Raw genomic sequence first — 14,517 nt, forward strand, 5'->3', positions numbered from 1 at the left:
TGTGTGTGTGTGGTTGGGGGGACGGTGAGCCTATCTGCTGGGGGGCACAGAGTGGTGGGTGTGAGGAGGATATTTAAAATACAAACATCTATCTATCTATCTATCTATCTATCTATCTATCTATCTATCTATCTATCTATCTATCTATCTATCTATCTATCTATCTATCTATCTATCATTTATATAGTGCCCTATTAATATAGTGCCTTTCACATCTATCTATCTATCTATCTATCTATCTATCTATCTATCTATCATTTATATAGTGCCCTATCTATCTATCTATCTATCTATCTATCTATCTATCTATCTATCTATCTATCTATCTATCTATCTATCTATCTATCATTTATATAGTGCCCTATCTATCTATCTATCTATCTATCTATCTATCTATCTATCTATCTATCTATCTATCTATCTATCTATCTATCTATCTATCTATCTATCTATCTATCTATCTATCTATCTATCTATCTATCTATCTATCTATCTATCTATCTATTCACCATCCCCAAACCCAGGCACAACCTCACAGACTAAGTCCCCGGTGTAAAGATAAGGTTTATTTATAATAATTACCTTTTCAAAGGCTTCTTAATAAACACAATCACAATTCCAATTCTCTCCTCTTTTTCCTCCACTTTTTCTTCCCAACTCCAGCTCTTCTGGATGAGGTCAAGCATCTTCTATTATCTTAGACCCGGGAGTAGTTCTGGTGCCAGGACACAGTCCATTGGAAGTGCTTCGGGGTCTAACAGAAGTGCCATAAAGTAGGGATCACGTATCTCTGCAGTGCCCCCTGGCAGCACCCAGGGAACCCAACAAGGCTGCCATTCGGGGTTCTAATTCCCAGTATGCCCTGTCCATGAACTACATAAATGACAGGAAGATATCAACACAAGCAGTGAGTGGGTGAAGAACTGACAACCAAGGTTACTTCCAACAGTGCAAAAACCACATCACCCTTTCGTTTCCCCTTATATCTTTTTTTTTTGGGGGTGTCCTTCATGTCACTTTCCTGTGTTGAACCTTCAATGTATCAGCAGTTGCTGTCACCCTCCTCTTTCTGATCTTTACATCCTGGCGCATTGGGGGTCTGACATTTGAGTTGCGTTTCCCTCCGAGTTTTTGCTCAGAGAAAATGTAGTGGGTTGTATTTTTACTGATATTTCTGCATTTACAATTATTTCCTTTTGAGAAGCTGTTGGTGTCATTCTTTCTATTCTTCATGAATGTAAATCTTCAATAAATATTTGATCTCAAAAAACAGAAATGATCGATAAAATAATCCAAAATGGACAAGACCAACATGAAACAAGAACTTGAACTCCAGCCTGGCTGAAATACAACAGATAAAGGGGGTCCAAACCGGGGATGAACTGGCCGCACTTTGTGTGGGCTGCAGCCTCGTCACATGTCACACTATTAGGGGTCTGGAAAAGGGGGCGTGCGAGCGTGCGACTCTTTGGGAATGTGAAGCTGTGCTGGGAAGTCGGGCTCATCTGACACGTCCTGTGGTTGCCAGTCTTCACATCTGACCTTCTCAGCCAAGAAGACGAGCAGCTGAAGTCACCGAGTGTGACACCCGCTCTGACTAGAAGTCACATAGCGTGACATCAGCTTTAGAGGATGGATGTGGAAAGTTCTGCTCTGAAGACCAACGCTGACATGACGATCGTGCAAATGCAGGAAGGAGAAGAGTGCAGCTCAACGTAATGGACGAGAGCAAATGTCTTCTTGATGGTAGATGGATTTATTTCTGGGCTTGAGACGTCTTCACTTTGGTTTTGCATATTAAAAGGCATAAAAAAATGTGAGAAAGTAACGCATCCTGTGTGAAGCAGTCCTACATGATGAGACACTTTTTTTTTTTTTGCACTTTGCAATCTAATCTCGTCTTCGCCTGCAGTGATGTTTCCTGTTGATAAAAACGTCAGAGCTGAGGAGGTGGATGGTGGATGAAAGACGGGGAACTGTCAGCGTTTGTGTCTTCATGCAGGGTGACTGGTAGGGTCAGGTGGACGAAAACGTTTCAATAAAATGACTAAAGGGGTTACAGAGAAAGAGTCGATGGAGGGGATTTACTAAAAGAAAGAACCGGAAACTGAACTGAAACAAAAAGGTCAGGTCAGGCTGGGGGGGCAGGCACCCACCACACGTCGATAAAGCTTGTGACGTGCGGCCCAGTCCATCCATCCAGGTGTCATCTGGGCGTCCCCTTGGCCTGGTCAAGCCACTCGGGTCCTCAACAACGAGGGTCCTGAGAGCCAGACCAACACACATGGCCGTAGTGCCGTAACTGATGTTCCCTCACAATGCAGGTCATGTGCTTCATTTGGGATTCAGTGAGCAGCACAAAGTCACATCAGTGGGGACCCGAGGACTCTCCAAAGAGACACAGGAGTCCAGTCTTCATCTCAGGTCACTGGAGAGCGTCCATGTCTCACAAACAGGAAGCACCAGGACTCTAAAGACTTGGACCTGAGATACCAGGACCACCACACACCCCTTACTAGCAATCCCCCATGCTCTTCCAGTGCGTCTACTGACTTCATAGGCAGAGTCACCAGAGTCACATCAATGTCACTGCAACCTCAGGGTTGCTACACTGATAATTCATCTCGGACCAGCCTGACGAAGGCTCCCATGTGAATGAGAGAGGAGCCCACACTGATATGGCGCGTCGCCGCACCCACCACACGACAAACCAACTCAGGATCCCAGATTAGGACCCGAGTGCAGCCATGTGACGGGTGACACCTCAGCACCACACGAGTTCAGATGGAGTGGAACAGTGTGAGGTTTTTTATGGTGGCTGGAGTGCCAATTCTGCCACCAGCCCCAGGTTTTTCAGCCTACACGCAGGGCTGTGTGCAGATTAACGTCATACCCGGGACGGAGCGATTGCAGGTTAAGGGCCTTGCTGAAGGGCCCAACAGAGTAGAGTCCCTTTTGGCATTTTACGGGATTCGAACTGGCAACCTTCTGATTGCCAGTGCAGATCCCTAGCCTAACCCCTAGCCTCAGAGCCACCACTCCGCCATGTGAACGAGATGTCGTTTTTTTAATTTTTATTTTTGTTAACGTCTTTTTTTGGCATCACAATATTCGGGGGTTCACCTTGGGGCTACACAACTTCTTTACGTGTCTCCTTGCTTTCCTTACACCAGCTATTGAAGGCAGAAGTGTGCCGATTGTTATACGCGGTATGAAAGTTGCCTTTCTAACGTTCTAACCACGTTTCCTGGCTGCAGGTTTTCATTTTAACCCTTTCACTAATCAGTTTTCACTGCTAGTTAACTCCTTTACCATTCCTTTTAATTGCCCCGTTTTTAAGGATTCAGTCCTCTGAATTGATTCCTTTCTTCATTAAATGACAGCCAAACAGAAATGAGACGTGAGACGAGCTGACAGGTGACCGGCTAAATTGGGGCTTCAAACTCCAACCGGTTTCTTCGTGAGAAGCCGATTCTTGCTGTTCATTGACGCTGTTATTGAATATCAGGACTTGTTGCTGCTCTCATTCTGTTGATTTGCTGTTTTTATGAAGACCACCGTCAAAATGTTTGGGTGACCTGAGCAGACCAACCTGACCGAGACCCTCACCTTTCATTATTTTCAGGTGATCTGCTCATTTTGTGTCTCATTATTGTTTGGCAGATCATTAAGGAAAACGAAACAACTAAGGGGGTCCGAGTCACGTCAATTAAAACGAAGGCAAAACAACAGCTCACTAATTAAGAAGACAGAATGAAAACCTGCAGCCGCTGCGGCCCACCAGGACCAGAGTTGGACACCCCTGATATAGAATGTGAATGCAGACCATTCCACGAACAGCTCAGCTAATAGAATTCACGTTCCCCTCGAGAACCAGGGGTTTGAAGGGCGGGTGGTATAGTGCCCCGGATTTGGACCTGAGAGGGAGTCCCACTCCTCTGTTGGTCAAAGACGGTCAATAAAGATGGGAGTATCTGGAGATGCAGGCCATAAAAGCAGCTCCTGAGTGCATGGACGGGTCACAGACAGAGCACTGCAAACATGTCTCCCTGCTGCTCATGTGTGTGGCCAACGTTGAGCCTTGGGTCAGCTCAGGGAGTTATGGGAAAGTGTAGCAGAACTAGAAAGTGAGGTCATCGGGGGCTAGAAATGGAAAGTGAGGTCATCAGGGATGGCAGCCAGAAGTGAAGTCATCGGACCTGGAAAACTGGAAGTGAGGTCATCAGGACCAGGCAGAATTTCCTGTAGCTGGTCTGCAGGGGAATGAGAGAAAGAATCAGTGCACTCCTCCACCCCCTGGTTTGGAGCAGAATTACCCTCATTGGAGCACTTTAGTCGCCTCCCATGTGCACGTGTGTGACACTTTACAATATATAGTCTGTCGCTGAAGCTGCTCCTCTGTCTGGAGATGATCCTGTTCAGTGGATGCAGTGGATTCTCCATGATTGACAGGAGTCTGCTCAGTGCCCGTCGCTCTGCCACAGATGTCAAACTGTCCAGCTCCGTGCCTACAATAGAGCCTGCCTTCCTCATCAGTTTGTCCAGGCGTGAGGCATCCCTCTTCTTTATGGTGCCTCCCCAGCACACCACTGGGTAGAAGAGGGCGCTCGCCACAGCCGTCTGATAGAACATCTGCAGCATCTTATTGCAGATGTTGAAGGACGCCAGCCTTCTAAGGAAGTATAGTCAGCTCTATCCTCTCTTACACAGAACATCAGTATTGGCAGTCCAGTCCAATTTATCATCCAGCTGCACTCCCAGATATTTATAGGTGTGCACCCTCTGCACAGTCACCTCTGATGATCATGGGGTCCATGAGGGGCCTGGGCCTCCTAAAATCCCCCACCAGCTCCTTGGTTTTGCTGGTGTTCAGTTGTAGGTGGTTTGAGTCACACCATTTAACAAAGTCCTTGATTAGGTTCCTATACTCCTCCTCCTGCCCACTCCTGATGCAGCCCACGATAGCAGTGTTGTCAGCGTACTTTTGCACGTGGCAGGATTCCGAGTTGTGTTGGAAGTCTGATGTATGTTGGCTGAACAGGACCGAAGAAAGTCCAGTCCCCTGCAGTGCTCCTATGCTGCTGACCACAATGTCAGACCTGCAGTTCCCGAGACGCACTTACTGAGGTCTGTCAGTGAGATAGTCCACGATCCATGCCACCTGGTACAGTAAGAGTCTACTCCCATCTCTGTCAGCTTGTCTCTAAGGAGCAGAGGCTGGATGGTGTTGAAGGTGCTAGAGAAGTCCAGAAACATAATTCTTACAGCACCACTGCCTCTGTCCAGGAGGGAGAGGGATCGGTGTAGCATGTAGATGATGGCATCCTCCACTCCCACCTTCTCCTGGTATGCGAACTGCAGAGGGTCGAGGACGTGGCAGACCTGTGGCCTCAGGTGGTGAAGCAGCAGCCGCTCCATGGTCTTCATCACATGTCGCGTCAGGCTGACAGGCCGGAAGTCGTTCAGCTCACTAGGACGTGATACCTTTGGGACTGGGGTGATGCAAGATGTTTTCCAAAGCCTCGGGACTCTCCCCTGTTCCAGGCTCAGGTTGAAGATGCGCTGTAGAGGACTCCCCAGCTCCAGCGCACAGGCCTTCAGCAGTCGTGGTGATTCTCCATCTGGACCCGCTGCTTTGCTGGAACGAAGTCTCCTATGCTGGTATTAGCAGAGTTGTGATATTAAAATATCTATTACTCCTTCTATCATACGAGGACACGAGTGTATCCAGCGAGAGCGTCCGATGCAAATCGTCAGTTTGCGTAAGGTATTGGACGAACATTGCAACATACATTTGGCTTTTATTTTTTTTATTTTGTAATTTACCAATTGTCATTTCTCGTCAATTTTGCGCCCTTTCCCATCGTTCACCCGCGGCAGGTGCCTTGTTTGCCTCACCCTTGCCCCGGCCCTGCTTCCTATGCAATGACATACAGAGGTGCAGGGTGTGGATGTTTCGCTGTAACGAGATAAAAGGCTGACGCTCTGCACTTTCTGGTCATGCAAGTTTGCAGATACTGGAAATCAAAATAAACGTCTGCGTGTGGCTCTCCGTATTCATTACTACTGCCGCAGACCCTTTTTCTGGATTCAACTTTGATTTTTGGTTTACCGGTAGCCAAAAGATTGGACTAATTCTTATTATCAGTTTATTTTTTTGTTCCTCCTCCTGGCCATCTCCATTATTTCCAGTTTGTCCTCCTTTCCTTTCGCAAACATAGCAAGGTTAGGGTGGTGGGTGCCAGCAGGTTGATGTGATTTGGGCCATTCACTTGATCTCTCTTCCTCTCCATCACTCATTTTTGTCTCCAACAGTTTGTGGCCTGACAGCACAATCCATGGAGAGAAGAGCCCGGTGGTCCCAATGTCCAAGTGTCAAGTCCTGGGAGGCTTATTTTGTGACTTTTGTCTCATGGCAGGATTATTGTCAGCGCCCCCCACAAGAAGCAGAGCCCCAATGACAGAGCTGGAGGAATCTTCAAGTGTATGAATGGGACAGCAGAGTGTCAGTCCATAAAAAACCCAGGTAGGCGAGTGAGCGAAACCGAAGGAGGAGAACTGAATATGCGTGGACTGTGAGGGTGTGATATCACACAGTGGCAGGATGGCTCTCCTTCTCTCCACCTTTCCATCTCAGACTTGCTGCTCCTCTCTTTAGATCTTTACTTCATTGACAGCTCCAGTAGAACCACAATGCTCTGTTGGTGTCAGGTTAGGCCTCCTGGTCCACTTCTGGACACTAATCTCTGATTTTCTTGATTTCAGGGTCTGAACAGAATCTGCCAGTAGGCCTGTCCCTTTCTACTAGAGACTCGTCACTGCTCACAGTGAGTATGGTAACCCACTGGCTGAAAAACCTTACAACTGCACTTTTTGTCCATTTTCACATTTTGTCCAATTATCATAAAGAACTTGATGACCCCAGCTTGCAAATTCCATCTTACCAAATGAATGATGAGTGTCATCTCGGTTCTGACCGTCGGCCATTCCCTTGCTTTTTCAGACCTGCAGCCCTGTGTTGGCCCACGAGTGTGACAAGAACATGTACTACAATGGAATCTGTTACACCTACGACAAGGGGCTCAATCTCATAGAAAAGGACACGGTTACACCCCTTTACCAAGGTCTGTATGAGCTGAACCGTCACAGCCTCAATGAAGACATTAACTTCACTGAGACTTCACCATTAGCCACCCTGCTAATTTGTAAGGTATTTGATCCCAGATGATTTTGAAACTCATGGAGACCTTGCCAGACACTAGTCAGTTGACCTCATGGCAATCATACTTGAGATGTTCCCTTCATTTCTTCCTAAGATCTCATTAGACTTGTCCACCCCAAGCAGGTAAATGACCCCTGGCTATTACTGGTGAAGGAATTCTCACTAAGATCTGAGTAGGCCTCAAGCTCTGTCTGCTCTGTTATCCACAGTTATTCAGCTGAGAGCTTTAAGGCCTGATCGTTTCTGTCTCAAGGAACTCAGACTGACATATTGTAGATGCTGAGGATGACTCTCCCTGATAAACCACATGCAGATTTATCTGATTTTGGTTATACTGAGACCACTAAGGAGTGTCCAGATGATATGGTACAGCTGATCTCCCAGGGATGTAGACGGACTAAACTTTCTGAAGGGGAGACAGGTTCATGGACTGGTCAAGACTGACCAGATCAGGTCCCACTTTAGCTCATTCCAATTTAATGAGAGGAAATCCTGCTAACCTTGGAAGTTCTACCCTTCATGAATGTTTCGACATGTGGTCTACTCTCAGATTACTATGAGAGCTCACGAGATCCATCCCTCCTCATTTCTGGAAGGGAATATTAAGAAAACCTGACTTAATTTACTAGACTGTGATCTCAAAGAACCCTAACCCTTAATCTGCTGACTTGCAGAATATGCTAGACAGAGAGGCCCCTGATCAGACCTGAACATAGTGGCTTCATTCTAACCATTTCTGATATTACTGTGGACTTCCAGAAGATGGTAGACACAAAAACCCATTGAAATTAGTCCTAATTGACAAGACACCGAGTCTCTAAGGATTATCATGAGCAGAAAGTGTGAGATAAGACCTGGAGATGAATGCAAGACAGGCAAAGACAAAAACCAATGGGATCAACAGAAATCAGGCAAACAAAACACGAGAGAAGTTAAAAATGAGTTTGAAACCATTAATGGAGCCAAGCGCTTGGTCTACTTCAAAAACAAAGAAAGTAACTATGCTAGATTGTTTCTTATCCATCAAGGGATAATGTAACCTGAAAATGTCACTCTGTTTATATTATTTACGACTGGTGATGTCATTGATGCCATGACTGCGTACACAAAACACGAGAATAAAAATAATCTTTATTATAATATTAGATTAGATTAGATAAACTTTATCAGATCACATGGGGGAGTAACCCTCCCAACCGTGGCATTCACTCTGGGAACAACCATCAGGCTTAGAAGGGAAAAGGTTATGAAATTTCGCAAGCAAAGCAGCAGCATGAAAATGTCGAGAGGCAGCCCAGGACCACTCGTCATGACCAGAACTACGCCAATCCACTAAATGTTCCACTCTAGCCTGATGTTTTCTACAACCCCCAATTTTACGGATTTCAACATCCTGATGGCCCCTCACTTGCACATTTAGGAGACAACATACTGCATATGACCAGGTTTCAACTGAAACACATGAAACAATGAGATTGAAAATGCACTAGCAACCCCAATTTATAAGTAACTCAAGTAATGGCATAGACTCACCTTAAGGGACGCTAATTCATTTTCACCAAACCAGACTCAACCAATATTCAGACGTGAGCAGGTCCTCAGTGTGAAGAGTTCTAATACTATTATCCTCAGAGTGATGGCTCTTCTTACACGCTTTTCCTTGACTTGTCTTTTTCCCAGAATGCACCAAACGCAACATTGACCTTGTATTTCTGTTTGATGGCTCTGAAAGTCTTAAGGGTGATGATTTCATAAACAACAAGAATTTCATCATTGACATCATGAAGAACTTGACCAACACTTCCATACAGGTGATGTTAAACTTCATTGAGTTTCTCCAGTTACACACCCGCCTCAATATTACAACTTGGGCAGTCATTGCCAACCATGTCTTGGCTGCTTCTGCTGACCCACCCAGTGTGGGATAGATGACAGATTTCTTGTGTTGTGTCTTCATGCAGTTTGCTGCAGTGCAGTTCTCTTCAGATGTTCGCACAGAGTTCAATTTTTCCAGCTATCAGGCAATTAGAGACCCAGAGAAACTCCTGGCCAATGTGCAGCATATGAAGCAGTTGACCAACACACATAAAGCCTTGGATTACACAATGTGAGTAAAGATGAAGGTTCAGCCTGTAGATGGCCAGAAGATGGTGGACCAGTTTAAGGCCTCCTACCACTTTCTGTTTTTTATGTCCTCAGTGGAAATCTGCTGTACAACACCCAATATGGAGCAAAAGAGAATGCGACCAAAGTGCTGCTGATCATCACAGACGGGGACCCCACTGACTATGATGATGATTACAATAATGTGACCAAACGTCTGGATGAAAAACACATCATCAGATATGTCATTGGGGTAAAAATCATTTAAGATGTCCTCATCATAATAACTGGGCTCCAGGTGCCCACTTACCATCCTTGAGTACTTTACAGGAGTGAGAAAACTGTACTTCTTCCATTACAGATTGGGAACGTGAAGATCGAAAATCTGAAGAGCCTGGCTTCTGAACCCAGAGGCAACAACACCTTCTACATTGACAACTACAAAGGGCTCAAAGGTATCCTGGACAACCTGCAGGCTAAAATCTACAGCATGGAAGGTAGGAGACATCTCTGATAAGTTTTCCAAAATGTCATTTCAGCAGTAAAGTTTTATGAAAGATGGGTTGGCCAAACAGAATCACATCTGAGGTCTGGATTGTTGTGGATGGACTTCTTATAGCAGTTGTATTGCCTTTCACTACAATGCTCCATCAGTTCAATTAACCAATCAATGTTTAGAGACCACCGCAACCTTATGCTGTTCCCTGCAGATAAAAGAAATTGTGTAAAGGCCTATAAATTGCTAACATGTTATGCAGCTGGATAATTAGTACTCTGATTTCAAAGTGTAGATGGAGAACCTTGGGGTGAAAATTAAGGAAACAGCAATCAGCAAACTGATGACGGTGACATTTTCGTTTTGTGCAGGTGAGAAGAATGCATACAGCAGGTCCTTTGTAAACGAGATGTCGCAGAGCGGGTTCAGCGTGGCCTATTCTGAGGTAAATTATGAAGCTGCATTTCATATACTTAATGTTCTTCTAAATCAGGGGTTCCCAAACTTTTGGAGTCTAGTACCACCCGAGGTTAAGTGAGTTGCGTTGCGTACACCCGAATTTTTAACCAAAAAAATAAAAAGCAAGTACTGCATTCAGCAAGTACTGAATGATTAATTCTTAATTAGGTAATATACAGTAAATTCACGACACTGACTACAATGTCGAATGAATTTATGTTAGTACAACTGATATGTAACTGTTGCGTCTTATTTCAATCCCTTGAAAAGCAAATAAAAATTGCTGAAAGGGAGGGAGAGTTGTAAGGTGGGGAGTTCGGGTCTAAACCGACCCAAAATCTGAATAAAAGTTAAAGAATTGGAAGGAATTATGCATAAAATTAATGAAAAAATTTGTGCATGTACATAAATTGATAAATTCCGCCCCGAAACTAAATCCTACCTTCAGCCTGTATGTGACGCAGTTACCGAAGACAAAATGGTATCGGCTTTGTGCTTAGATCTAGTGACTATGATGCGATACAGCGGCAGTGCATTTATAACAACAAACGCGAGCGGTTTCTGTGAGGCAGACTTACCGAAGACTAAATAGTGTCGGCGTTGTGCTTTCATCTAGTGACCAAAAGCTCAAACAGTGAAGAAGTAGAAGTTGACTTCCGCTAAAAGGAATTACGGTAGCGTTAAATGAACTAAATACTGATTTGAATAACAGGTTTTATTTATTCAGATGATGAAATTTCACACCACACTAAATTTGGGAATCCACGTATTATTGTATTTAAACAGTTTTTGCTCACAACAGGCTTGTCATATAGGGTTTTGCACAGATAAATTAAATTTCAGGGACCGCGTTTGGGAACCGCTGTTCTAAATGATGAATTAAATAAATATCTTTGAAGCTTCTGAGTAGGATTCAGATACTGGGAGGAAACCATGGACAAAAGTGTATTCTGTTAATTTTAAGTATCTGAATGTTCTGAGCACATGACCAAAATGACTGTACAAGCCTCAAAACCTATAAAGCAGACAAAAGGGTGGAACCTCAAACCCATTGGTACTCCATCATGGTGAGAACACTCTTACAATCCAAAATGGTGGCATTGCTTTCACCAGTTATGCCAGTGTTCAGCTCCAGGGTATGGTAAACGTACCTTCTCACAGTTACCTTCAAGACTGAAGAAACAAAACAATTAAACCTAAGAACAGACTAAAATCTAAGAAATCTGGAGTGGTCTCCCCTCGACTTTCTCATATACTCAGTTATGGGGATGGATATTTGAGGTGTAAATCGCAAGGCAATGATTATATACTGCACGATAACGTGCAGTGAATCCACTTGACTTGACCATTCCTAGTTTTCCTCCTCTTTCTCTGTACGTTTACCATTCGTTTGCTCAGAGGTTGATACGCTTGCTGCTTCCTGAGCAGCTCTTCTTTTCTCCACCCTAGCAGCCCACTTCTTGTCTTCTTTCGTCAGGATCTTTTTGCGTGAAAAACTGATTAAGTCAGTGTTTATGTTGCAATTACTTGTACAAGTATGTTTTTCTTAATTTTTCACTTAAGCTGGCACTTAAGTCTTCACAGCAAAGGTGGTAGGGATGAGAATGGCGTCCGTACACATGCACCGCAAGGCCTCCCTGTTGGCCGCTGCCAAGAGTTTGATTCTACAATAAAATAAAATAAAAATTAAAAGAGGAATAACCTTGGAGGTCAATCATCACCCTGAAAGCGAATAGTAGACGTCACGTAGTATATGTGTACCAAATTTCAGGTCAATAGTTCAAACGGTTTGCGAGCTACAGGTGATTGAAAATCCTGGACAGACAAACGAACAGTCACGATAGTGTATTATATAAGAAGATATTATGTATATTAAAAACAAATCAAATCAAATTAATAATATATCGAACAATTATTAAAAAAGCAAAGTTGAATAGATCGGACTCTGCAGCTGCATGAATTAAAAAAGTACCACTTCCGGTCAGATGAAATAGTTCAAAAGCTGATAGAAATCTACATTTTCTACTTAATAACTGTATGCAAAATGTGGTTGACCTAAGTGAAAGCTTACTTAAGTTATCGTGTTTACATACACACACACACACACAGACAGACAGACAGACACACAGACCTAGTTCCAAAAATGGTATTTTTGGACTCAAGGAGGTCTAAAATGTTGAGATTCATCAAAATCTCGAAATCAAATTTTTGGACGATTCTAATACTTTCCCTACGAGAAAGTAAATCGGACTCCGGGAGGTCTAAAATGTTGAGATTCATCAATATCTTGAAGTCGAATTTTTGGATGATTACAATACTTTCCCTATTACTTTGTATACAAGAAAGTAAAAATGTATAAATCTATCTGCTTATCCCTAAGACCAGCATCACACTTCATGACTTGGAGCAGGACAGTATGTCACACCAAATGACTGCTGGATCTCATTACCTTTAGGAGGTCAGATTATAAGACTAGAAATCACAGGGGATACATCATTACGTCCCAGAGTCTTCACAACAGTTCCAACCATGAAAGTAAACCAAAGAAATTAAAGTTCTAGGCCAGGCCAGCAAGATCGTGTGTGTGGCGTTGATGTTGAATACATGGTTCATATCGATGACCAACCTTAAAATGTTCACGTATGCTGGCCTCTCAGGGTAAAGTGTCACGAAAACACATCGATCATCTCGTCTTCACAAGAATTTCAAGGGAGAAGCCACGCATCACCCTCTGTACTTTCCAGACTTGGTTCTGTGTAACTCTCACCTTTGCCCCAACCTCTGAGGCTACGTCTATGGGAAGTGCTATGCCAATTATGAAGCTGTCAAGCCAGGATCTCTGGAGATTAATGTGAGTAAAAAGGGCCAAGAGATGAAAACAGAAGCAAGAAAATCGTAGGCGAGAACAGGCAGAGAGGGTTGTTTTGCGGTACCAAAACCAAAATGCTAAACCCGAATCGAAAGTCATGGTCAACAATGAGTCAATAAAATCTAGCGCTAGGACCTACAGAAATGTGAAAAAGGAAGTACACCCCATGGAAATGGTTGACTTTTTCAACCTGCTTCAACAGGCAAGCAGTAGATCTTCCTGCAAACAGTGCCTACAGATAACGGTGATCTATGTGAGCAAATAGCATGTCAGACTGACATGGTGTATTCATCCTCATAACCTAAACAAACCAAAATAAAGATTTGTCATGTGAAAAAAGTAAGTCCATCCCTTAATTTATCACCACTGCAAATCCATCAAATAAGAATCAGGTGTTCCTGATGAGGTCACAATGACTAGATCCTCCTTAGGTAGTCTGCAGGCGGACCTGACTGTCTTCATTTAATCTGCAGATGTTGAGGGTCTGCTGTTCTCTATCTTATTGACATGTATGGTGTCATCATGTCAAGATCAAAGGAGTTCTCTAAGACCCTCAGAAAGAAGGTCATGGAAAGGGTTTGAAAAAGATCATCAAATGATTTGAATTCAATCATTCTAATGAAAGGGAAACCATCTACAATTTTCATGGATTTCTAACGACTGATCGTTTGTCCAGGACTGGATGACCCAGCAAATTCATCCCAAGAGCTGACTCTTTGATACTAAAAGAAGTCTGCAAGAACAGCTTGGAATCTGTGGGTAAACCTTGCAAGAGTTGCTGTCAAAGTGTGGGCATCAACGTTCAGAAAGAGACCACACAAATGTGAACTGAAGGAAAGGTGTGCCAGGAAAAAGCCTCTGTTATTCAAAAAGAACATCAGAACAAATCTGCAGTTTGCCAAAGACCAGACCTTCTGGGACAACATGCTCTGGACAGATGAATCACAGACAGAGTTGTCTGGCCACAGTAACTGTAGAGGTGTTTGGCGCAAACTGAAGGACAGCATCTGACCAGAAGGACCTCACGCCAACTGTGAAGCTTGGTGGTTTGAGCTTGTTTTGTTGCCTCAGGGCCTCATTGAGTCCATCATATAAAAGTGTACTTGAGGAGAATGTGAGGCCATCTGGTTCGTAAGCTGAAGATGAACTATGAATGTACCTTTCAACATCACACTGATCCAAAGAATGGCACCAAAAGAAGAAACAGAGAGTTATGGTCTGGCCTAGTCAAAGTTCCGATTTGAATCAAATTGAAAAGCTGTGGGAGGACCTGAAATGAGCAGAACGTGCAAGAAAACCCACAAACATCTTGCAGCTGCAGGAATTTGGCATGGAGGATTAGTCCAAAATTTCACCGATTTGATGTCA

The 14,517-nt window shown here is 43.8% G+C and overlaps 1 protein-coding gene across 1 annotated transcript in view; it reads left to right on the forward strand.

The window, feature by feature from the left end:
• LOC120536626 (integrin alpha-M-like) overlaps window positions 1-14,517 on the forward strand; it is a 77,647-nt gene that overhangs the window by 31,005 nt on the left and 32,125 nt on the right. Inside the window, exons 3-10 of the mRNA XM_039765038.1 lie at window positions 6,420-6,526; window positions 6,766-6,827; window positions 7,004-7,124; window positions 8,903-9,033; window positions 9,184-9,329; window positions 9,422-9,578; window positions 9,687-9,822; window positions 10,193-10,266. Coding sequence (XP_039620972.1) covers window positions 6,420-6,526; window positions 6,766-6,827; window positions 7,004-7,124; window positions 8,903-9,033; window positions 9,184-9,329; window positions 9,422-9,578; window positions 9,687-9,822; window positions 10,193-10,266 — 934 coding nt within the window. The remainder of the gene's footprint in view (window positions 1-6,419; window positions 6,527-6,765; window positions 6,828-7,003; window positions 7,125-8,902; window positions 9,034-9,183; window positions 9,330-9,421; window positions 9,579-9,686; window positions 9,823-10,192; window positions 10,267-14,517) is intronic.

Source organism: Polypterus senegalus, chromosome 10 (genome assembly GCF_016835505.1).
Source record: "Polypterus senegalus isolate Bchr_013 chromosome 10, ASM1683550v1, whole genome shotgun sequence".
NCBI lineage: Eukaryota > Metazoa > Chordata > Cladistia > Polypteriformes > Polypteridae > Polypterus > Polypterus senegalus.